The sequence below is a fragment of the Genypterus blacodes genome, unplaced genomic scaffold (genome assembly GCF_046128005.1).
Source record: "Genypterus blacodes isolate CSIRO-AG114 ecotype Tasmania unplaced genomic scaffold, CSIRO-AGI_Gbla_v1 ptg000133l_1, whole genome shotgun sequence".
Classification (NCBI taxonomy): domain Eukaryota; kingdom Metazoa; phylum Chordata; class Actinopteri; order Ophidiiformes; family Ophidiidae; genus Genypterus; species Genypterus blacodes.
The window spans coordinates 1,149,880-1,172,941 of record NW_027466935.1 but is presented as its reverse complement, the minus strand read 5'-3'; the positions used below and the strand labels follow the sequence as shown (position 1 = coordinate 1,172,941).

General features: G+C 40.1%; 1 protein-coding gene and 1 non-coding gene across 2 annotated transcripts in view; one reads left to right on the top strand and one right to left on the bottom strand.

The window, feature by feature from the left end:
* Positions 1–941: 941 nt before the first annotated feature.
* astn2 (astrotactin 2) overlaps positions 942–23,062 on the bottom strand; it is a 216,234-nt gene continuing 194,113 nt past the window's right edge. Inside the window, exons 20-23 of the mRNA XM_076163970.1 lie at positions 17,340–17,481; positions 6,368–6,468; positions 6,079–6,262; positions 942–2,920 (exon numbers count right to left, since the gene is read on the bottom strand). Of these exons, the coding sequence (XP_076020085.1) occupies positions 2,683–2,920; positions 6,079–6,262; positions 6,368–6,468; positions 17,340–17,481 (665 nt within the window). The 3' untranslated portion in view covers positions 942–2,682. The remainder of the gene's footprint in view (positions 2,921–6,078; positions 6,263–6,367; positions 6,469–17,339; positions 17,482–23,062) is intronic.
* Positions 11,786–11,858, top strand: trnaf-gaa (transfer RNA phenylalanine (anticodon GAA)). The gene has a single exon. It is a non-coding gene; the product is annotated as a tRNA-Phe (tRNA).

Here is a 23,062-nt window from a genome sequence, read left to right as displayed (position 1 = left end):
TCAAAATTCAAAAACAGGAATAAAAACGTGAAAATATAGTAACTAACTATATACTTTTATTACTCGTCAAGTATTAAACATCAATGTCAATTCTTACATATTGATTTCCAAAAAGTTTGAAATAAATTCTTTTAAATCAATATGTTGTTTAATCAGGTAATGTCACACTCACATAAGTGTTTCAAAAGCAGATATTGCTGATGGTCCAAAATAAAATAAATTATTGACCCTGCATATGAAAACTAAGCAACACACACTGTGGAAATGTGATGTTTATGAAATGAATACAAATGGTTTTAATGTGTGTGTTCCAACAACTTTAGTTGAGAATGTGTCACTGTGTCATTTTTGGTCCATGTTCAGGTTTGATTATCTGTGTTTGAAAACAGAACTTGATGCAAACAGTTGTTTCGCTTTAATCTACAGAAAAGTTTGAAGTCTGCAATACTTCAAGATTCAACGAGAAAAACAAAAACAAAATATGAAAAACAAACAAATATGCCAATCAGAACGTAATGTTTGTACTAACCTATTTGGATTTCTTTTTAAATCTAACCCAACATCAGTTTGATCAATATTACAAAACACTTTAAACCAGTTCTAACCCATTTTAAACCAATTCTAACAATATAGCATAGAATAGAGCATTTTAAGGAAAATACTTTTTTATTGTTGTATGATATATTTATAGAAAATTCAGATTCAGATACAATTCTTTATAATTTACGTAGAGAATCACGAAATCTGGCCACATTTTTGATTTTAGTGAATATTTGTCATTCCTCCAACTTAATTTGTAAAATGCAGTATTTAAATATATTTACTGAAAAAACAATAAACTGATTAATTATTTTATTGAAATAATGAATTAAAACAAGTGATTTTATACACATTTTTAATATTTCACATTCTTCAGAAAAAGATGATCAAAGCCACATAATAATACAGATGTTATTTACAATTTAAAATTTACAATATAATAATTTAATATTACAATTCATATAACATGAAGGTGAAATATTGAAAAAAGGCATTTTCTTATCTTCATTCGAACAATAATCAATGGCTTTTATGAATGGCTATTAGACAGAAAAATAAGAGGATTAAAAGGACCAAACATGATCCCTACAATCACTGATTTCCTCATAATTCATTGTACAGAACCTACAGCTGGTATATTCAACACAAACTGTCAAGCCACCCCCAAAATGTTCCTTAATAACATTATCATTAAAAAATAAGTTATACTGTATAGCTCATCACGTTCTGGTTTGCTATATTTTTATGAGCACATAAAATGGAGGGAGGAGCGCTTATTTATAATATATATATCTTTTTTTGGTAGTATGGTCATAATACCATGAGTCATCAAATTGCGACTGCATTTTTATTGACTTTTTACAACTTTTTACCAAATCAGATTCCAATTCCCTCTTATTTCACAACAACAAACCTCTAATCTGTCCATAAACCTGATTGGCTCTCTGTCTCTATCAGGCAAGAAAAAGCCAACAAGACAAACTTAATTTTGAAGTTACAGACTTGTTGGTAGATGATTCCAACTAAGAAGAGAAAAAGTCACATTCTTGTCATACAAGTGACTGTGGTCTTATCCCATAACAAGCATATTACAAAGGTTGGAGAAAACCCACCTATCTATATGGATCTGGGGTTTAAATCTCTTAGCAGTAATACTGTCAATGAGTTGAGTCATACATTAATCAAATAATTTAGTGTTTACGTTAAAGGCTTTAAGACTTACGTGTGGCAATAAGACTATGAATTGTTTTTGTTTAGTCCTGGGTTTCTAATTTGCCATTCAAGGCAAGTTTGATCAAACCAGACCAAACCTTGAAGGCAGTTTGTTTAGGTTGGATTGGCTGTGTTAACAAAGACACCATGATGTAAATATTGATAGAAAATTTCAGCACTTGAATTGAATGATTTTGAGTGAGTATGACGCCTGAATGTGACTAACTCTCTGTTTGCATAATGTCAGGCTCATCATAGCCTGATGTTCTAATCCTGTTACCACACAAAGCCTTAGTATGAGTTTCAATGAAATCTAAAGAAAAATGCCGTACAAGACTATCTATATAATTTACTCATTCACTAAATTCTTGAGGCAAAATGTCATTTTTTTCATAACTGTGAATTTCAAAATAAAAGCAATGTGATTTCAGATGGCTTTCACGGCCTCGTTTTGATTTCTCCATCCAATGAAGAAAGTAAAGGCAAATAAGTAACTAGATTTGTCCTATTCTTCTTCCATTTAAGTGTTCCAGGTAAGCTTCAAAGCACCAAAAAGGAACTATAATATTACATTCAGTGTTTTAAGTCTGGTTTTTCTCTTGGCTGAAGGATATTTTACATGTTCACACTGCTCTTCCTCATTGATATGTGCAATCACTGGCATTTTACAGTCGAGAAATAGATTCTCTCCATGGTAACAATACGATTCTTTGTCTCTCGGCCACACAAGAACTTATTTCTGTAGCTTTTAAACGTGAATGTCCAGTGACTCTTGAGGTTTTTAGGCTCTCCTGGTTTAGAAAGTGCACCAGTCAGTTGAGAAACCCTTTGCTGCAGAGTGAAGTGACGAAATACATCAATAAATGATGTCAATTTGCAGAGGAAAAAACACATACACACACACTGGCTCTGTCTCCAAAAACTGATCTCTCATCGGAGTTTGGTGTTGCTGTATGTGTTGCGCTGAACGGAAATGAGCTTCTCCATGCATGTGGTGCGGGTCTCGTGTAAAGATCCGCGCCACGTGTTGCTGGGGGGTCGCACCTCTTCGCTCCTGCAGTAGACGTAGGCCATGGTGTCGGTGCGGCTCTGGATGTGGGTGCTGCGCAGGAGAGAGCGGCAATATGGGCTGATTTTCTCTGCTCTGCGCAGAATCAGGTTGGCTTTTCTGTTTGAAGAGAAAGGGAGATCATCATCATCATCATCATCATCATCATCATCATCATCATCTTCATCATCATCATCATCATCATCATCATCTTCATCTTCATCATCATCACCATCATCATCATCATCATCATCATCATCTATCTAAGCACTCTGGAATCCTACTAGACGCAGCATTGCTCCTGTCATGACTGCAGTGTGAAAATTGGACTAAGTATCCTTTCTGTTTGACCTCTGACCTTTATCTGTAGAGAACACTTAGGGAGGTTAAAGGACATAAACGGTCAAATCACTTTATTTTGGCGATAAACTAAAACTTATGTCACAGTGATTCTTTTTCATGGATTGACATCAACATTGTGTGTGTGTGTGTGTGTGTCTGCAGTAACAAAAGCTGTGAAATATGCTCAACGTCCTTGAGTTTGTAATTCAAGTTGGTCAGCTGGGATTGAAATACCGTCACACAAACTGAAATGTCAACATGCCACCTGATCTGCATGCATACGACCTCTGCTAACGTGTTTGTTTAGACCTACAAAACAACACAAATGACACTAGGTCCGCCAATAGCAAGAGGCCGACGGTAAAGAAGTCCTAAGGTTGGGATTGGATTTGCCTTTCTTCTCTCTCTGATGCGACTGTTATTGCTGCCACATGGTCACGGGGCTCTGAACTCCGGGGCGACTGGTTTTGTCCAGTGCCACACACAGAGGAGAGGCTGTGGACTGAGTGGAGCTGAGTGGAGCTGAGAGGCACAAGCTGCTGTTTATGACACAAAGGAGCCATAAGTCAGGTCAGCTCAATTTAGAGGAGACGACTTCTGAACACACACGAACACACACACATTATCCAAAAAGTTACACATCTTTATATGTTACAGGTTGTTAAGCTTATATGGACACTAAAAAGAGGAAAACACACTTGGAGGAGGGCAAAATTCCATTTGTTTTGAAAAGCAGTGTCTGCTGAACATCAACATCTGTCTTTAGTTAAAGCCAGGAGCACAGACATCCTTTTCACTTATTTGTTGAAAAAAAGGGGGAAACATTTTCTCCTTTCCCTCAAATTCTAACGTCTGAAACAACAGAATACCAAAGTCATAATCAAGGAGGTCTCGCGAGCAACATGAGCTGGGGACAAATTAAACACGTTGCACGTCATTCCAGGAGCCAAACAAAGAAACGGCTTCAAAATATAAGTGGAACCTGTGATTCAGTGTAACCTTTCAGACTATTATGACTGCAGATTGTACTTAAATATACCTCTTACATAAATTTTGATCAAGGCAGCTGCATGCCGACTAATTGACTATTATACAATCGGAGCTGCGAAAAATAAAACAGCGCTGCTCCCAGTTAAAGGTAAAAATGAGCAGTCAGCATCCGTCCAGTCAGCGTGCCCAGTGAATAATACAATTACGGAAAGAACGAGTGTTCAGTGGTAACAATGGCAGTGGACATTTGGAGGCTCGTGGGATCGTCGGCTCCTGGTAGGAGTGCTGACTGTGCTTACGTTTCACTTGGTCATTCTTTTACCTTTTAAAAGGCACTACCAATAGAGCCTGCTTGTAAATTACCCCAACGAGGCTAAACCCTGCCAACTTCAGGCAGTAAATAACCCGTGCTCGCTCATCCAAATGCCCCCCCTCACCCCTATCCCCACCCACACCACCGCCGCCACCCCACAGCTGCGTACGCCCACACACACACACACACGCACGCACTAAACACACTACCCGACCACCCTGGCCCCCGTATCAGCTCCTACTGGCCAACCCCGCGCCTCCCACCCCCCTTCACCAATCAGAAAGAGGCATAATCTTCCTACGGACCAAAGTTATTCCACATTTATGATATTATTTATGGCCTGCGCCAAGCTGCTTCCAGGCAGTGTGTGTGTGTTTGTGTGTGTGTGGGGGGGGGGGGGGCAAACCAAGACGTCGGGCCCTAACTTTTGGATCACACGTTGCGATCTTCACGTGAGCATTGAAGCGTGGGACACATTGCATGTCGTACATGGAATGTTTTTAATGTGCTTCTCCATGTATGTTTACACTTCCTCCTCGCCTTGTTAGCAGATGAGCTTCCCCGCGTCTCTGTGTCAACGTAACAAACGATTGATGGCGGCGGTCATTCAGGGGGGTCACGGGCGAGGGAGGGCCGGGGCGGCACGTCGCGGACGTGCGGGATCCCTTTATGGGAACGGAGAGGAAATGGAGTTGGAAGTTGAGTTAGTGTTAGTTGACTATCAAGTTTAGTGTTTGGCTTGGCTGTCAAGAACTGTTTTGGCATCTCCATGGTAATGCGAGGAGCGACTGTAACCCCACAGTTTTCGCGGTGACCTCGCTCGCTTTGCTTTTCCTCCAGAAGCGTTTAGAGAGGAGGGAATGGGGAAGAAGGGAGGGAAGGGGAGGGGGGGGGGGCAGTATGGGGCAATTGTGCAATTGTATCCGAGCTGTAGAGGAGTGCAGACAGTGACATGAGAAGTGCCTTGCCGGCCCAAATCTGGCAGCGTCAGTCGAGACGGCTTTGGCATTTGTCATGTAAGAAACCTCAGCCTGCAACTGATACTAAACATTACAACAACGTCATCAAACAAGATCATTAGCAGATTCGGGGAAATTGTGTCAGATTGTGAAATTAATTTTCTTCCAAGAGAAAGACTTGTATAAATATTCCTAAACCACTAAATTGCAAAAAATGGGAAATATTTGAGTTATTTGCTTAACAACAACTTGGCTTGTCCTTGTTGTGAGAGGAACACAAACAGTAGTAACACAAGGAAACGGTCTGGGTGTTCTTCTCAGTTTCTCTGAGTGTGTGTGTGTGTGTGTGTGTGTGTGTGTGTGTGTGTGTGTGTGTGTGCGTGTGCGTGTGCGTGTACCTCCATGTGGCACATTGCAAAATTATTGCAACCATATTTGTATTGATTAGGAGGCCTGCGTTCAAGGGAAAATGTGATCAACTGACATCTGTTTGACATTGTTGAAGGTGTGTGTAATCCAATGTTCTCTGTGTGCTTTTTAAGCCTTTAACATGTTTAGACGATGTAAATTTGGGTTCCAAAGAACAGAGTGGCAGCAATGTCCTGTTATAAATAAGACCGGCCTGATGTGATACGTGATAGAGGCTTTAAATGTTTACAGGAACTGCTTCTCACCTGGGACCCAACTCATCCTCACTGCGCCAGACAAAGTCTCCAAACTTCTCATAGTGGGAGTTGTAGTGATGCTGGACTCTGTAGAGCAGCGGGGCGGTGACCTCCATCAGAGTGTTGTAGGCCATCTGCTGCTCTTTGCCGCTGGTGTAGCCGTTGTACAAGTTGTAAACCTTGTCTGCAATCTCTGCAAGGACAGAGAGAGAGAGAGTGAGGAAGAGGAAGAAGTAGTGGGAAGAAAATGGAGGTGATATCTGCTGCAGTGATGAAAAGGAAGATTTGGTGAAGCTACCTTCAGCTCGGCTGTCGTCCACCATTGGACAGGACGTCCGTACTGAGACAAAGCTGGACTCTGAGTGACTGCCGCGGCTGTCCACTGCATAGAGAGTAAACCTGAGAGAGACAGTGAGAAAAGACAGATTACAGATTAAATACAGGGACGAACACAGAAACCTCAATAGAGTCTAGATGTCTGTGAGAATTACAAGTCAGCTTGAGATGACAAAGACAAAAGAAAGAAATGTGGGCAAACTGTTTTCTGATTGATTATGAACAAGGAGATGAGGGTTTTGTGGGATTAAGTAATATGTGAAAAATGGAAAAAGAAGAGAAGACAAAAGGGCGCATCTGCCTTGACACGGAGGACGTTGTGAGGACAAAGTTCCTCCCTTTGAAAATGTCAAACATTTCTTTTGGGTGCCACAGCAGACTCAGTACCCAGATGAGACGGCACGGCCAACGGTTCAAGACATCTCAATAGAAGATGAGATACATTGAGAAAATGTAACGCATCTCAAGTAATGTGGGGCCACACAGTTCTGAATAAGAAACAAATGACCTTTACATGGCTTTTGGAAAATGTCAATCTGTATGAATAAACAGAAGAAGAAGAAGAAGAAGAAGAAAGTGCACAGAATCTAAAGAAAGGACGAGAGGAGGACGAGACAGTGAAGACTCGGACGTCAATATCCATTTTCCACGAGCTATGAGGATAAAAACGTGAAATCAATTAATTAGAAACATTACCACCAAAATACAACTTTGTTTAAGTGTTAATCAAGCAACCCAATTAACTGCATCCATGGAAACAGCAGATTACGATTTCTGTCCTACAAATTAACCCCATAATGAACAGATATCATTGCAGCAGTGAATCTTAATGTGATCATCATTTCTCCAAACTGGATGTTAACATACAAAGTTGTGTTGACTTGAAGAATGAGATCTGTTCCAAATTCAATACTCCGTCCAAGTCAAACTGTTTTGTGTTAAGTGGGATGATTTAGAGTTGCGCAATGCTTTTAACTAGTTGTGAAGAAAGTATATGTTCTCAGCCGTATTATTTCCACACTGTCACCACTGTAAAGCTACAAAGCAACAACCAGCAAACCACAAAACACAGTGAGACAAAATGAACAAAAGAGAGGAAATTGGAATATTTTTCATGGCATTCCGACGCCGCATACTTGTAAAACAAACAAAAATAAGACCGAGCAGAGTCTTTTTTTTCCTCTTTTGCCCTTACACAAAACCATCTTTTCTTCCTCTGACTGTATTTTGCTATATCTTGTTTTTGCTCTTTGAGAGCCGTTCCAACGCTGTCAAATGATTGTTTTGTTTGTAATATGACCTGTTTGGACATTGTTCACATAGTTTGTCTGGTCTTGTTATTCAGCAGGGTGGATGCGGTATTCCCCAAGAACCTCACAAAAGACGCACAGGCCTCGCCGGCTCTGCTGCCCAGCAAAACAATGCCGGCGTACAACAGTCACACTGTTTAAATTATGCGGCTACATTACTGGCAGGCGGATGAAAGGAGGGGGGAGGGGAGGGGGGAGGGAAGGAGGAGGGGGGGGTGGGGGGGGGTGGTAAACGAGGCGGGATTTTTATCGGAGCAATTTGTTAGGAGTTTAGTATGGGACCCCGGATGTGAGCCTGCCAACCCTTTGTTGATGTTTTGGGTTGTTGGCACGGGTGAGAAATAGTTTTTTCGTTCCGCAGTTCCCAATTACAAAAATTATTATGTCCAAGTAATAAAACCCCTTTCTGAGCAGAGCTTACGACTCTCACACTGCAACAACAGGAACTCCAGAAAGTCTCAAGAGTTTGTTTTAAGATGATTTAATCTTATTTTTACTTATCCAAGGAAAATAATCTTATCAAGTGCCAAATGCGCCCATTTATTAGACTTTACTCAAGATATTTCAACTTTGATTTATCTCAGTGAGTTTTACAGAGTGAATGACTTCGCAGCTACTAAGTCGAAAAAGTGGTTGACACGTAAATATAAACATAAACATCAGAGGGATTCTTAAGCACTTAAGATGTATAAATGATTGCTATAAAGAGAAGAAATAAAGACCTTAAAACAAACAGATGCCAGCATCTTTTAATAAGAGGATACAAAAATGAAAGAAGCATTTCAAGTTCTCTTTATGTTAGCGCTCACATGCAAAGGTATTTGAGAAACTTCATACAAAGGAACATTGGAAAGGTTACAATTCTTCACAACGATGACAGCTGTTGAAGTTGTTATCTCATTCACAGACAGACAGACGGTATGTGTATGTGTGTACGTGTGGTGTGTAGTGTGTGTGTGTGTGTGTGTGTGTGTGTGAGCTCCGTAGAGGTACTCAGTGATGATAAGGATCGCCTGAGAGAACAAAGGAAGCAGCCACAATCTGGCCTGCCACAACATTGTCAAAACATCAAGTAACAGAATTGGTGAAACATGAAACACACACAACAGCCACGCCAACCCACCCACACACACACACACACACAGGCACACACCTCCCTTTGTCTCGCCATCTTTCTCTTGCATGCAGCTCAGCTCTGTCTATCCCTCACTCTCACATCTGGCTGCACATGGTTTGGTGAAGAGGTGGAGTGGTTTTGTCTGCGAGCTGCTTTGAAAGCTCAGCAAACAACAAAGTGCATGAATGGCAGATTAATGTTTGTGTAAATTAACAATGTAGCCATTAAAATAAGCATTGACCGCTAATTTAATGAGACGGTGGAGAGGGAGAGAGCTAAACAAGAGATGACGGGAGCGAGAGAAAGCAAGAGAGAATCAATTAGAGCAGTATTTGCCGTGCTCAGAGAAGCCGGTGCAGCAGGGGATGCCTTTTCCATGACATCAGCGTTTGGAGCCGCATCAGCTGAGCCACTCTACAAATCAATCAAGGCCACGTAGGATATGACCCTGCACAACACAAGGAATCCATGGCAGCTACAAGATCTTGCTCATGACTTTAAAAAGCTTCAGGTCCAACTGGCATCAAACCTGAACCTTGAGCGATGCAATAGCCCTTCATTTCATTGGAAAAATGAGAGACTAAGCCCGACTCCCAACCTTTTCCCCCCAAGAATTACATTCATGCACAATTATTTTGCAGTTGCAAAATATGTTTCGGGAAATGTAATGCCACCAAGATGAGATTCTCTTGATAAAACAACATGCTCACTTCCAATGTTGAAATGTATCTACAAACCTTTTACTTGTGGCAGCCTGATTAAGGTGACGTTTAGGCAATTAAAATGCTTGGTTAAGTTTGGGGAAACATTGTGGTCGACACTGAATGTCAACACTGACTTCCAGTATGAGTCAGAACTGGCAGATGTGAAAAGATCATTCTACTTCCTGCACAAACAAAACAAAAAGAGCTATAACTGAACATAAATGGATGGTAATACAACGCAATACTTTATCCAGCAGGGTGCATTGTGAAGGCTGAGACGTCACCCATCGACAGCAAAGGAACAGCTCAAATTCAGATTTAGCTGGATTTATTGTAAACAAAGATGTGACAAATTTCATGGATACTGATTGCAGGCAAATACGGCTGCAAATTTCCCAACATTAATGTTACAGTGATTGTCACACAGCACCAAATATGTGCATTTGTAGTCACAATTGTATAATCATTTTTAAGTGAGCATGCAAACTAAACTAAAAACATTCGCCAAAAAAAATAACTGATAATCAAAAGTCTTCTTGAAATACAAAATAAATTTCCCCTTGTAGTGATGCTGTTTTATCCAAAATTCCAGGAGTCTTATACATGCATGTAATGATATGCTGTATATTGCAGTTCAGAAGTTCTTTCGGAGCACTAATACTACCAACATTTACATTGAGATTGCTGCTTTTTGGTCACAGTGCTTTGGTACAGTAGACTGGTGCTATAAATGCATGATGTATTGAAGTGATGAGTGCAAAGGCCACAGCAATCTTCAGGGGACGACTGTATCTGATTTTTCAAATTGTGATTTTTGGCTTGTAAATGACTCACTGTGTGTGTGTGTGTGGATGTCAGTGTGGAATTATGCGAAACAACAAAAAGTAAATGATGATAAAGCAACTGTGAAAGTTTTTCCTTTTGCATTCATTTGTAAATGACAAGTAGGGAAAGTAGAGAAAAGTTGGGAAAACACATTCTTCATCCTAAAAATGGTGCTTTGAAAAATGGTTGCCAGTAATGCATATGCAATTTGTAGCAAATGGACTAGGACATATGAAAACAACAGTATGGTTCATTAAAATATTTGCATTGGTAAGAATAGATGTTCTGATTTAAAATCTCAGCATGAACTTGGTTATAAGTATGAGCATGTACTTTAAACTTAACACATCCTAGTTGGAGGAACTTCTTTTCAGCAGAGAATCAGCCAACATAAGCATCAGCGGAAATTAAGAAAAGTAATTTCAGATAGATGAAACAAATTATACTACTATATTTTAATGTTTGACATCCTTCATCAACTAATATTCTGGTATGAGGTTGGGCATTACTGCCCCATATTAAAATATGCAGACAACACCATCCAAATGTGCCTCAATCACTGCTGCAGGAGCTAATGAAAAGTTAAGGAGGGTGGTGCCTATTCATCTTGAAATGACGCACAAGATTTGGCATTAAGGCATCTGGAAGACATAGAGGGCATTTATTAAGAACATCTTTTAATAATACACCTACTTATAACGCCAGTCTGACATCTCCGCCACATCGTTGCCAGTAGCAGGGTAGTTTGCACCTCCATTTATGTGGCTCTAACAACTCCAATGAGTAATGCTACAAAATGAACGTCAGTTTACAGCCCACCACTGACTCAGAACCAAAGAAGCTACTTGATTGAGTGGCGAAACCATGTCAAGACTCAAGTGTAAGTCCAGCTGCCTGGAATTATTACTGCATGATATCCAAACGCCCTGGATGACTTAGAACGGTGTTTTGTAAACCCAGTGTCTTAGGCATGTTTCCCTCCCAACAACTTCTCATTAATGGCAACAAAACCATAAGTTCATTTAAGTGCAAAACAAGATGGAGAAGTCTGACTCTGGGCTGCGTGGAAGTACTGTTAAGAGGTTATGGGGGCCTAATTAAATGACCATTGATGAAGAAATTGACAAATGACTGACCAGTACGCACGTACAGTAGCGCTGACTCGAAACATAACAGTGTAACCATGGCCCAAATTAGTAGTTTTTGTGAAAAGCCCATATCTTGACCAAGGAAAGAGCTAGAGCACTAGAATTTCCAACACAGCATCTTCATGGCACTGGGATCCATTGGTGTGAGTTTGGGGCAAATTTAATTTTTGGTCCGATTTCCCAAAATGACAGTGTAACCATGGACTAAATAATCAGATTTTGTAAACAGCCCATATCTTCTTAGATAATTAAAGTGTAAGAAATGCATACATATCAGCCGAAATAGCTCGGTTGGGAGAGTGTTAGACTGAAGATCTAAAGGCCCCTGGTTCAATCCCGGGTTTCGGCAGAAATGACAACTGTCACAACAATGTCAGTGTAACCTTGGACCAAATTGTTCATTTTTGTGAAAAGCCCATATCTTGGATAATTTAAGAGCTAGAGCTCCAGAACTTCAAACACAAGATCTATATGGCACTGGGATCCATTGGTGTAAGTTTGCGGCAAATTAAATTTTTGGTCCGATTTCCCAAAATGACAGTGTAACCATGGACCAAATACTTCATTTTTGTGAAAAGCCCATATCTTGCTTAATTGAACAGCTGGAGCGCTAGAATTCCCAAAACAGCATCTATATGGCACTGGGATCCATTGGTGTAAGTTTGGGGGAAATTAAAATTTTGGGAACAAAGACAATATTGTTTTTGCTGAATATCACTCTTCTCTAGCTCAGCAAGTAAAGATGGCTGTTGGTAATGACAAGACCTGGAAGTTGGGGAACAATAGTCCACAATAGGGGAAGATAGGGTAAAAAGGGGTAAGAAGAACAGAGAAGAAAAAGAGAGAAAAAGAGAAAAAACAGGAGAAATGTTTTTCTGACCTAATCTGCCATCGCCAAAGCTTCATGTGTTGACAATCCTGAGCCAGGTAGTGCCAAACAGAGGTTTGCCAACCCTTTCTTCGGTCCTCAACCTCACTTGGCTTCTTCTTAAAAATAAGTAAGTGAACTTTACAGCGTGCTCCCGCTGTAAAAAGTGAAACTCTTTGTTACAAGAAGGTATGTATCATGATGTGGCCAGTAAACCACTAGATTAGATGGAGGAACTGTGGAGCTCTGCACTGATTTGCACGCACAAGAAACAGCGTGATAGACTGTTATACTGTGTATAAATGCTGCTAATCTCCTGCAAATCCAGTTTTGAAACAAAATGTCTCATGCAAAGTAGCAGAAAGCATGCGAGTAGCATTTTGTTTTGCAAGGGAACAAGGCCACAGCAACCTGGTAATGATCATGTACAAAGCCAATGCTAGTTGAGGCCTTATCAGGCTTCTGATTAAGACAAGCGCAGTTGGCTGCAGAGAGGTGCGCCCTTAGATGTAATTCCGACGTAAATTCTGCCCTTATCTGAGAACAAGACTGTGTAGCCTGCCTAAACACAGATAAGAGTGCCACAAAGTTAAAAATTACACTCTGCAGGTTTTTGTAAGTGGAAGCTTCCAACTTTTGCAGGATATCAAATTTTCTCTTTCTAGAGAAGGGTTTGTGTATTGAAAAATTTAATGTATAGAATAATGATTGTCTCCTTAGACTGATTCAAACAAAGCAGAACTAATGGTTATCCGTACATTATCCTTCTTCTATTGCAAAATCTTGCCTGCTTTTACGTCTTTCAGAGGGGCACTGATGAGGTTCCCAAAACAAATCCAAGGCCACAACAGCCGCTAAATCATTACAAACACGGGACACTTAAAACTAGTTGGAAAAGCTGAGAAGATAGTGTGTTTCGTGCATGCAGTGACAGCCACAATAACATCTGGGGCCGGGAAGAAAAATACTTAAGGGTAGAAAAAAAAAGTGTGCGTAGGAAATGCGTATCACAGCAATACCCAGTGGGACAAAAAACACACACAGCCTTTTTGGCCTCAGTCTGAAGACAAATGTATTGCCGGTGTGAAATCTCTTAACAGCTTAACATGTAGCCTACTACATATCCAGCACCGATGATGTATGGATTCATAAAAGCACACTCAAGCGGAACTTCCAGCTACCATAGGCTGAGTCTGAGGCTGAGGCTGGCAAGACCGCCTATGGAACATGCAGGCGTTAGCATCCTCAGCTCTTTTTGTTCCATTTCTTAAATTTATCCCAGGAGCAAACCAGACGAGAATCACAAAGGGGAAATAGCACCTCATGCTTCAATCATCACATCAGAAAGCAACAAATAAGTAGGTTTGGTGCTATATATGCATGATGTATTGAAGAACACACACACACAGTGGTCAGTTCAGACTAATGCTGCCTTAGTCTTGACAACAATCGTCGTTAATTACCTCCATGTTTTACTCTGACCAAAAGAACACACTGTAAAGAACAGCATTATCCACCACTTCCACCATGGTGAGACAAAGTATTGCTTTCCCGGTTAACTCGAGCCAGCTGTGTTCAGGAGAGGGTAACAAACTTTACCCCCCGAAACAAAATAACATTTGCAATGGGAATTGTAGACACCCTAGGGAGGATGTGGTGTGCTGATATTTGCACAGTCATTGTTGTTTGGGAAAGCTGCAAACACGGTTGCAAGGTACTGTTGATCTTAATGAAAGGTCTTTTTATGGTAATGGGAAATACAGAACCCATAAAAATGCGGTCAGAGAAAGGATAAAGTCAATCGGGTGGTGATAAATTGTGAGCCGATGCGAGGAACAACGTGTCGGAATAGGTGAGGTTAGACTTTGTGAGAAAGTCAACATTAGATTTTAAAATAACTTAAAGATAAAGATTTCATTTTTCATAAAGGTCAAATAACAGGTAATAAATTCCCACATAAATGCATTTCAATATTTTATATTATGTAGCGTGAGTTTGCATTTCACACGTGTAAGGCTAAAGCTGATTAGCAATTCATGTTTGCCAATTATTTCTTAAGTGCTACTTTTTGCAATGTAATGCCAAGGAAAAGGGAACTATCTGCAATTTATTTTAATTCTACATACAGCTACTTTTCATAATAAATCCAAGAAAAACTTCTGTAGCTGACATTTTTATTAGGACAAGCCCCCCAAAAGTTGCTTTAATAAAACTAAAAATCTGATGTCAGCGTGTATAAATTCCAAAAGTGCAGATCAGCCGGACATTTTAATTGACTATGAGCTCAGTCGCTTTTATTTTTTGGTCTGACCGGGCCAGATGAAAGAAATTAACCTCACTGCTATAATTTTGAAATACTTCTGCTATGAGGTGCAAAATATTCATCATATCAGAGTTTGAGAACGACAAAGTATAGAAGAAATGGTATTATATTGAATTTAAATGCAAAATGAAATACAGCTGTCAGTGACATCATAGTGGAGATTGATGATGATCAGGCCGCTTATATATGATCAAAAAATGCAGCATTGTGCGTCGTGATCGGATCTCTGTAAAAGTAGCCAGTTGTGAATGCAATCCAAGCGGCGGGGACGCGATCATTCACAGAATCCTCTTGTGAGTTGTAAAAGTTGCCCCGCTGCTCCTTCTTTCTCCCCCCGCGCTTGCTTTCATTCATAAAGTTATTTGACGAGTGGGATTTGTGACCTGCCGTGAATGGGGATCTGTCGCTTGAACGCAGACAGTGACAGCCCGAGTGTAAAACTATTATTGGTTATTTAATGAATGAATGACGGTCCTTCACGCAGCCAGGGAGGTAAATGGGCTTCAACAGTGCCCAGTCTCTCTTTTTACTGTTGATTAAGTGCTTCCTTTATATATAAATGTTCTATATACACAAGTATGTTATGTATAACTTACTTCAGCCACAGAAATGGTCTATTATCTTTCATATTTTGATAAAAATGCGATTGCTTTTGTTCGTCATCCTCTCAGCAGGCGACTGACACGGTGACTGCACATTTTGTTCCGCTTTTCCAAGGTCTTTGGGTCCTTTTGCAATTGTATATAAAAGAAAGTTTACAGTCTGCCATGTTCACCTGGTAGCACTTTGACTTGTTTTACTTCTCCTGCTTGTTTAAGTGTTTAATATTGTCGAACGGTGCCTTTTGTTTGATGTACGGCCAGGAACGGTTCACACTCCTGCGTAAGTGAGAAAAATATGGTAGCAGTCAGCGTGAAAATGGGGGCTGCTGCATGCTCGCTTTACAAGTGTCAAAGGATTTCTTTACTAACTGCAGCACTTTGCCGGCAGTGACACGCTGAATGCTGAATGGTCATATCTCAATGGCCCTCTCACTAAATGTCACATTGTCCAGCCACCTGTGCTGGTAAACACTTGGAGAGTCTGTTAACTTTGCGATATCCTCTTCTGTCTGTCTTGAAGAGCTTATAAAAGCAAGAGAAGCAATCTAAAATCTGCTCTGTGTCCCAAGTGGTTACACAGCTTCCTGCTTTACATCCGTTTAGCATCAAATGTTATCTGCGACTTCCTACGACGGCATCAAAGCTCATTTCAGAGGGAATCGGAAATGAACGAAAATGATAGTTGAATTGAGTTGAAAATAATAAAAACAATAGTTGAGCATTTATTTATTCTCTCAGCAAATAAGGTTATTGGGTTGATATACCCTAGAACGACATACATCATTAAAAAACACCATTAGCTTTAAATGTAGCTCACAGTTAGCAGCAGAGGTTTGCAGAGGCCGCTAAATGTAATAGTTGAATTACAAGCATAGACTGTGTTACTGCTTACATTTCACCAGGCGTAAAATGTTACTTTTTAGGTCAAGGTCATGGTACAGTGTTTTTGTTTAAGTTGTGATTTGTTTCCCATGCTGTAGCTTTACATATGAAATTAATCTAGCTGCCGGTCAATCCCCTATTAGCTAATTGGCTAATCGAACACATGGGGAGCTTCACCGCCATTTTCAGCTTTAGAGAGACGCGACACGTGTTGCTTGTTTTGATTCCAGCGATATGAGATATTCTTGGTCAAACCGTTTGTCAAGCCACCTTCCGTCTTATTCTCATTTAAATGTGGCTTGTGTGGGCTTATTTTGAGATCCACTTTGTCCCACTTTGTTTTGTTTTGGACCAATAAACTGCCTTTAATATCCGGAACAATTCCATGTGGTAAGTCGCATCATAAAGTTCTTTTGAAAAGATGAGAGTTCACGCTTTGTAACAAGATAAAGCATATGTCCATTTAGGTTTATAGTCAACATGAAAGTATTCACCGAACCGCATGAAACTTTGGCTCCTTAACTGGTTAATTGCTTCATTTATATGACAAACAAAAAAACCAATCATTATACGAAACATATTGCTCTCATAAATAGCCTATCGCAAAATAGATAGGTCCCAAATCTTCAAAACGGCCTCTCACGCAATGTAAGGAAATGATTAAAAGAACGGGCAGTGAAACTCGGCAGACTTCAGTACTTTGTGTTCTTTCACAGCTAAAACAGATTTATAGTGTTGCCATTTTCATTATCGTGTAAATTGTTTCCACTCAAACAATAAAAAAGTGCAAAATCTCACCTCAAATGTCACGTTAGCTGGAAATCACACGTTTGATAACACAAAACAGGAATGTTGACCCCAAGTATATTGCATATAGCTTCATTAAAGCACAAATTGGAAACTTTTTCTCCCCATAATTTTAAAACCATTTCTCATGAATTTCTACACCCATTGAGGTCTGGAAAAAATTAGGGACTTTCCATATTCAACACACTTGAACAAGAACCTTGAAATTACTCCTGCACTTTCTGCAGCACATCGACGATTTATGGCTCATGTTTATTCATACCAAGGCGAAATAAACAGCCTTGATAAATCACTTAATCAATAGACTGGAAAACTCTTGGACTTGGCAAAGGCCATGGGCAGACTTACTTGTAGAGGCTGTCGGGTTCCAGGCACTTGAAGACCAATGAGTACAGCACAGAGTGAGGATGGTCTCCAATCCTCCTGCCGGCCACCACGCAGGAAGAACCCAAACCAGAGAACAGATCATCCATCAAGCTCAATATCTCACCTGGAGGAGAGACCATGAAGGAGAAGAAGTCAGGATTTTACCAGATTAAACTCATTTGCTTTCATCTTTTGTTCTGTAAGTCAAATATGTTTTAACATAATAGCTCAGAGAGGATTTATGACTAACACATGAATGAATTCCTACATTTTAATAGCAATTGTGCCGTTTTAATTCTGATGTTTTGTACCATTCAGAGTTTCACCCCTGCTCCGTCCGATGGGAGCCATTTGCAAAGCACCAAGCCCGAGGCAAAATTAAATATGACTTTTTTCTGGCAGCAGCTCCTACACAGTATATTACAGAACTGTAGGAAAACAGGGTTTCTTTCCTTTATGGGCACACGGTACTGTTACAATGATATCTCACTGAGCACCCTGGCGTCTCACAAAACACCACTTCACAAGTTGTGAAATATCTTTCATGTCAGCTTACGGGAAAGGCAAGCGACGCACGCTTGTTCATTTAGAAACTCTCTCTCATACCCACACACATACACACAACAGCAGTTTCCAGTGCTCGTGGGGGTGATGGAAAAAAGAGTGAGCTGTCAAAATAGTTTAAAAGCGCTCAAACAGTTGGATTTCCAACTATTTCTACACGAGGTAAAGGGCAGCTTAGTTTAAGCTTATGATACATGGGCCAACTTATAAACACGGGGAGTAAGTCTGGCTGGTGGGGCACGAGGGGATGGTAAGAAAAGGTTGCAGAAGAGAGGAAAAAGAACTGCACGAATGAATGATTTGACCTTTTCACAGAAAGAGTTCTGTGTATTGGAGGTTTCCCCAAAACACAGTCCTGCACCGCTGCAGGGTAGCTCTTTCAAAGGTTTTACCTTTATAAACATGAACTTTAAATTTGATTAATTTATTTGAGTTATAAACTTGCTTATCACTGCAAAAGTGGCTGTAAAGTTTTTTTCCTTCTCATCTGTTAATGTTAGCTATAAATAAATGACCTCATCACAGCTTAAGACACTTCCAATTTCTTTCACCCCAACATCAACCTTCATCATCTCTGAGTAAAAATTAAAAACACGAGAATATAGTTATTGTGCTTAAATATCTCACCTCAAGTGACACTGTAGAGGAATTTATATTTATTCATCAGAGCAGCCTTTCATTTATGTGTATTTGTATTTATTTTACTCTCCTTATTTTTCAGGAGCCAAGACACCACAATTAAGATCCGTTCTTTACTACAGATTAATTTAAGATAGTATTAATATTTACAGTGTATATCACAACGGTCCTCAGTTTGATGATTTAATGGGTCAGTTTTACTTTGTAAATATGTAGTCACTTAGATTCAGTACAAAGTGACAAACATAATGAGAACTTCTTTACATGGAGAGCCCCACCATGTGGAAGGTGCAATAACTGCTAACCTGTGAGGCGTAAAAACAATGACTTTACACTCTTAATTCAACATTGTACGTACAGTGCTTGAATGAGCACCTGCCAAGCACAAAACCTCAAATGTAAATGTTTGGTGGCAACAGATCTGCACAGTAAATTGTTAGCATTCCTCGAAGTCTTGAATACAAACACACGAAGAAGGAATACAGAAGAATCTGAAGGTGCCCGAGACATTTCTTCCTTTCTGCGATGATATCGGGCCGAGCATTTTTCCTCTGATCTTACTGTCCAGTAGCCAGCTGGGTTGGGCACTAATGCTGTGCCTACCTGTGATGAAAATCCACTACAACATAAACAACACTTCACAGGTCATTGCTTCAAATTTTTAGTCTGATAGCAGCAGCTGAACCAATTTCACCATTGTGTCTCACATATGTGAACCAACCTTTTGCGCTGCCTAGAAACGTAAATGTTTACTGAGTTAAACCTCGAAGCCAGAGAAAACGTTTTTCATGTCACTGTTTGAAATACACGGGTATGCGGAAGCATTCTGTTCTCTTATTTTCCTTGCAATTAGTGCATTTAGCGGGCTAAGTATGTTAACACACCAAGATTTGGTGGAACAATAAATTATCCCGAGCAGACTACTTAATCTTTTGCATAAACAATTGGTAATGATCTATTTAAGATTGACTGTTGACCTGATTCGGCCTGTACCCAGTGTGCCTTTCAAGTCTAACCCCCCACCTTCCATTGCAAGCAACTACGAGAGGAATGCCCAGCAAATGCCAGATTTCTGCAACTTCAGAGAAGCTAAAAGTAGAGACAGACAGCTCTAAATACAGCGTAGACAAAAGGGGGAGTATAAAAAAAGGAGAGAGGACAGAGAAATAGAGGCAGACAGAAAGAGAAAGAATGAAAAGGGAAAAGAAGGAGGAGGAAGAGAGCTCTGAGGTTTTATGTTTCTGGATGTGGTCAGGGAGAGGAATGACGATGTCTGTGTATGTTTTGATAATCAGAATAAATCAGCGGGCTGATGCGTGACTTAGTCCAGTTCAGGAGCAACCACACGAGTTCATCAATACGGGTGAGTTGATGTATGTAATTCCAACAGTATTCTGACTCGTAAATGCCAGACGGACTGACCCACGCTCCTGTTGCCTTTGTCCTCGCCTCCTCCATGTCTTCCCGTGTGCTCACTCTGACACAGGAGTCTGACACTTTAGTTCGTCTTTGTTAAACCCCCAGAAAATGCATATTTATAAGTCAAGACACACACGTGGACGGAACAGTGTGCAAATCTCCCAGAAGATCTTAGACAAAGAAAAAAAACAGAAAGGAACTGGAAAATACAGGAGGGAATAAAATGATACGGCAGGTTGCTTTCATCTGGAGTTCCACTGCTGCGTCTGCGCGCATGGCCAGCTAATAGTATTCAAACATGTTCACATCATTATGGCAGACATTCATGTGATACCTTAGTTTCCCTTTCATTATTGGACAAATGTAGTCTGTCTTGGCTTTGTATAATCAGTATTTAATGTCAATATGTGGAATTTCAGCCTGCAGCTAAAATGTTGTGTGATGCCATTTTATGACTTATCCTCTGTGAAACAATGAAAGAGAACCTGATAAAGCCAGACATCCTGAAATGACACAAAATCAGCACAATGTTTCACAAATATAAAGCTCTCTGCGTGCAATGTGAGAGAAATATATTTTCCTGTCATGAAAGGATTATATGAAAGAGCCATGTCTGGAAAGAGTTTGAACCAATACAGTGGAAAAGAGGGGAAAAAAAGCTGTGGTCAAGGTGTTGGATGGGTGTAAACATTTGTCTTAAATTTAGACAACCTGGTTCAAGTCCAGTCCTAATTAAGCCAAGAAGTTTCCTCTTGCGAGTGAAGTTTTAATATTTACCATAACTTCCCAACCCACTTGCCACATCATAAAGTTTGTTGACGACACAACGGTGATGGGCCTCATTGGCACTAACAAGTTTGCGGTGAAGAGGTGGACTCTTGAGAGAGCAGTGCCTGCAGAGTTTAACAGCTCCACTGTGGGACGGTAAAGTGCACTGAGTTTCTCTTCTGAATACAGAGTGAAGAACCTCATCTGGACCTTGGGATTCCAGCGGCATCTTTATTTCATCTCATCCTCTTCATCATCTTCAGGTGGACCACAGACAGAATTCTGAGAAGCTCAATGCCCAACTACCTCCAGACAATCACCCAAAATGCCAAACTATAGCTGCTAGAAAGATTTCACATTTAAAAATAAGCTTTTGATTACTTTTGCACACTTTTGCCGCCATGTCCGGGATGTTCCGGCTGTTGTATGTATCTTAGTTAAAGGTACCATGTAGCTTTGTGGTGTCTTCATTGTACATATTGTGTTAACGCAGTTGTGCAATGTCACATTCTGCCCTCTGGTGAGTGTTCGGTTGCTTCTTCTTCAAATGACCTCTATAGGTCAAAATAACTCAATGGAACTTTAATTAAATTAGAGGTATGACAAGAATATTAACTACAACCTTTTACAATGATACTAACAAATAACTAAATTAAAGGGCAACTTTGTAAATGAGTAGCAGCATGTAATCCACACAGGGTTTATAGGTGCATGTGCTGCGTACTTATTGTTTGTTTCATTTGATGGGTACAGTAGGAATCATACACTTATCAGACATATGGGAACTTGTACATGTTGTATCTTCTGCCTGGGATCGGATCCAGTCCGCTGCAACCTTGCTCAGGATGAGCAGGAAGATAGACGACGGATGGTGGATGGTGCAATTTAACCCTTAAAATGACTTTGAAATGTCAAGGGAGAATGTGTTACAGCCAACCCCACTGACGTACATAGACAGAAGCACGATATATAATCACTCATCTGTCTGGAAAACTAAACAAAACCAAACATCAAGTCGACCCGTCTTCAGAGACCCTCCAGTGGCTCATAATTACCAATTTAAGCACTCAGCATGGGCACACAGTGTGTGTTTTAGTTCATTTAAAATCATACACCCTTGCTCAGCCAGTACTGAGACACAATGTACTTTTAAATACACATGGTAAATGGACTAATAATGGCCTGCTATCTTTCATTCGTGATGAAAACAACTAACAGGAATAAAATGGCAACAGATTCTGAGTAAATATCAAATATAGTTGATGTTTTACAAAGAAATGTAATATAATAGCATTTTGCACATTGAATTTCAGCAAAAACTATTTCTTGCATTTGACAGCTTTGGCCTAAAGTCATGACCCTGACTCACTTAATCCAAATCCTATGCCTGATGAAAGGGCTTTAATCTTCCATGATGGAAGCATAAATCAAATAACATTTTAAGTAAATTTAAAACATTACAGCTTACTTGATACTTTTAAAACTTGGATTTAATTAAGCTTTCAACATGTGGCGGTCTTGCACCATATTTCTCATAATCAAGCTGCAGTGTGATCTGAAGTTAGCAAAGAGGAAATTCCAGCCACATTTGCTGTACAACAATTATTTATGAACCAGCAACATGTGGCCTGATAAAGGCCACGTGCTGAAACAACAGCCACTAATAATTGCTTCCCAGTATAGCAAGGGTTTCCTTATTCCAAGTACTTCTCATAGTGAAAATCTACATTCTGTGGATTTTCACTTATTTAGACTCAGTCAAGTGTTACTTCTTGATATAGCTGGATGCCATTGAGCAAAAGTGGATTTTGTTTGCAGTACTGTATTCTACAAGCAAACTCATTCATCTCTGACCTTACACACATAAAATGTGTAAATGGGTTAATTAACCACAACTGGTAATTGTTATTTAGTGTTTCCAGCTTCAATGACGTATTGTTGCTCACACTTAACCAGTTCAGAGAGAATGAGTCAACCCCCAAACTGGAAGTGCAGTTACAAGACACTGGCACATGTGTTTTTGCATATGCGTCTGTGGAAGCTTGCTAATTTCTGTTAACAACCCTCAATCTCCTACTGCCTCGGAGGTGTCAGCTTTTAAATGTTTACTTGACGATCTAGAATGACCTAATAATGCTCAAATCCTAATCCATTTGTTGTAGGAGAAAGATATTAAAACCCACCCAGAAAGAGCAATTATGGTTCCAGTCTTCTCAGGGGTTCCTCGTGGGTAGGCCTGTGGCCCATCAACATTTCTGTCAATACCAAAAGCAAAACAGCACACAGCTGGGAAAAATTAAGGCCCCTGAAATTCT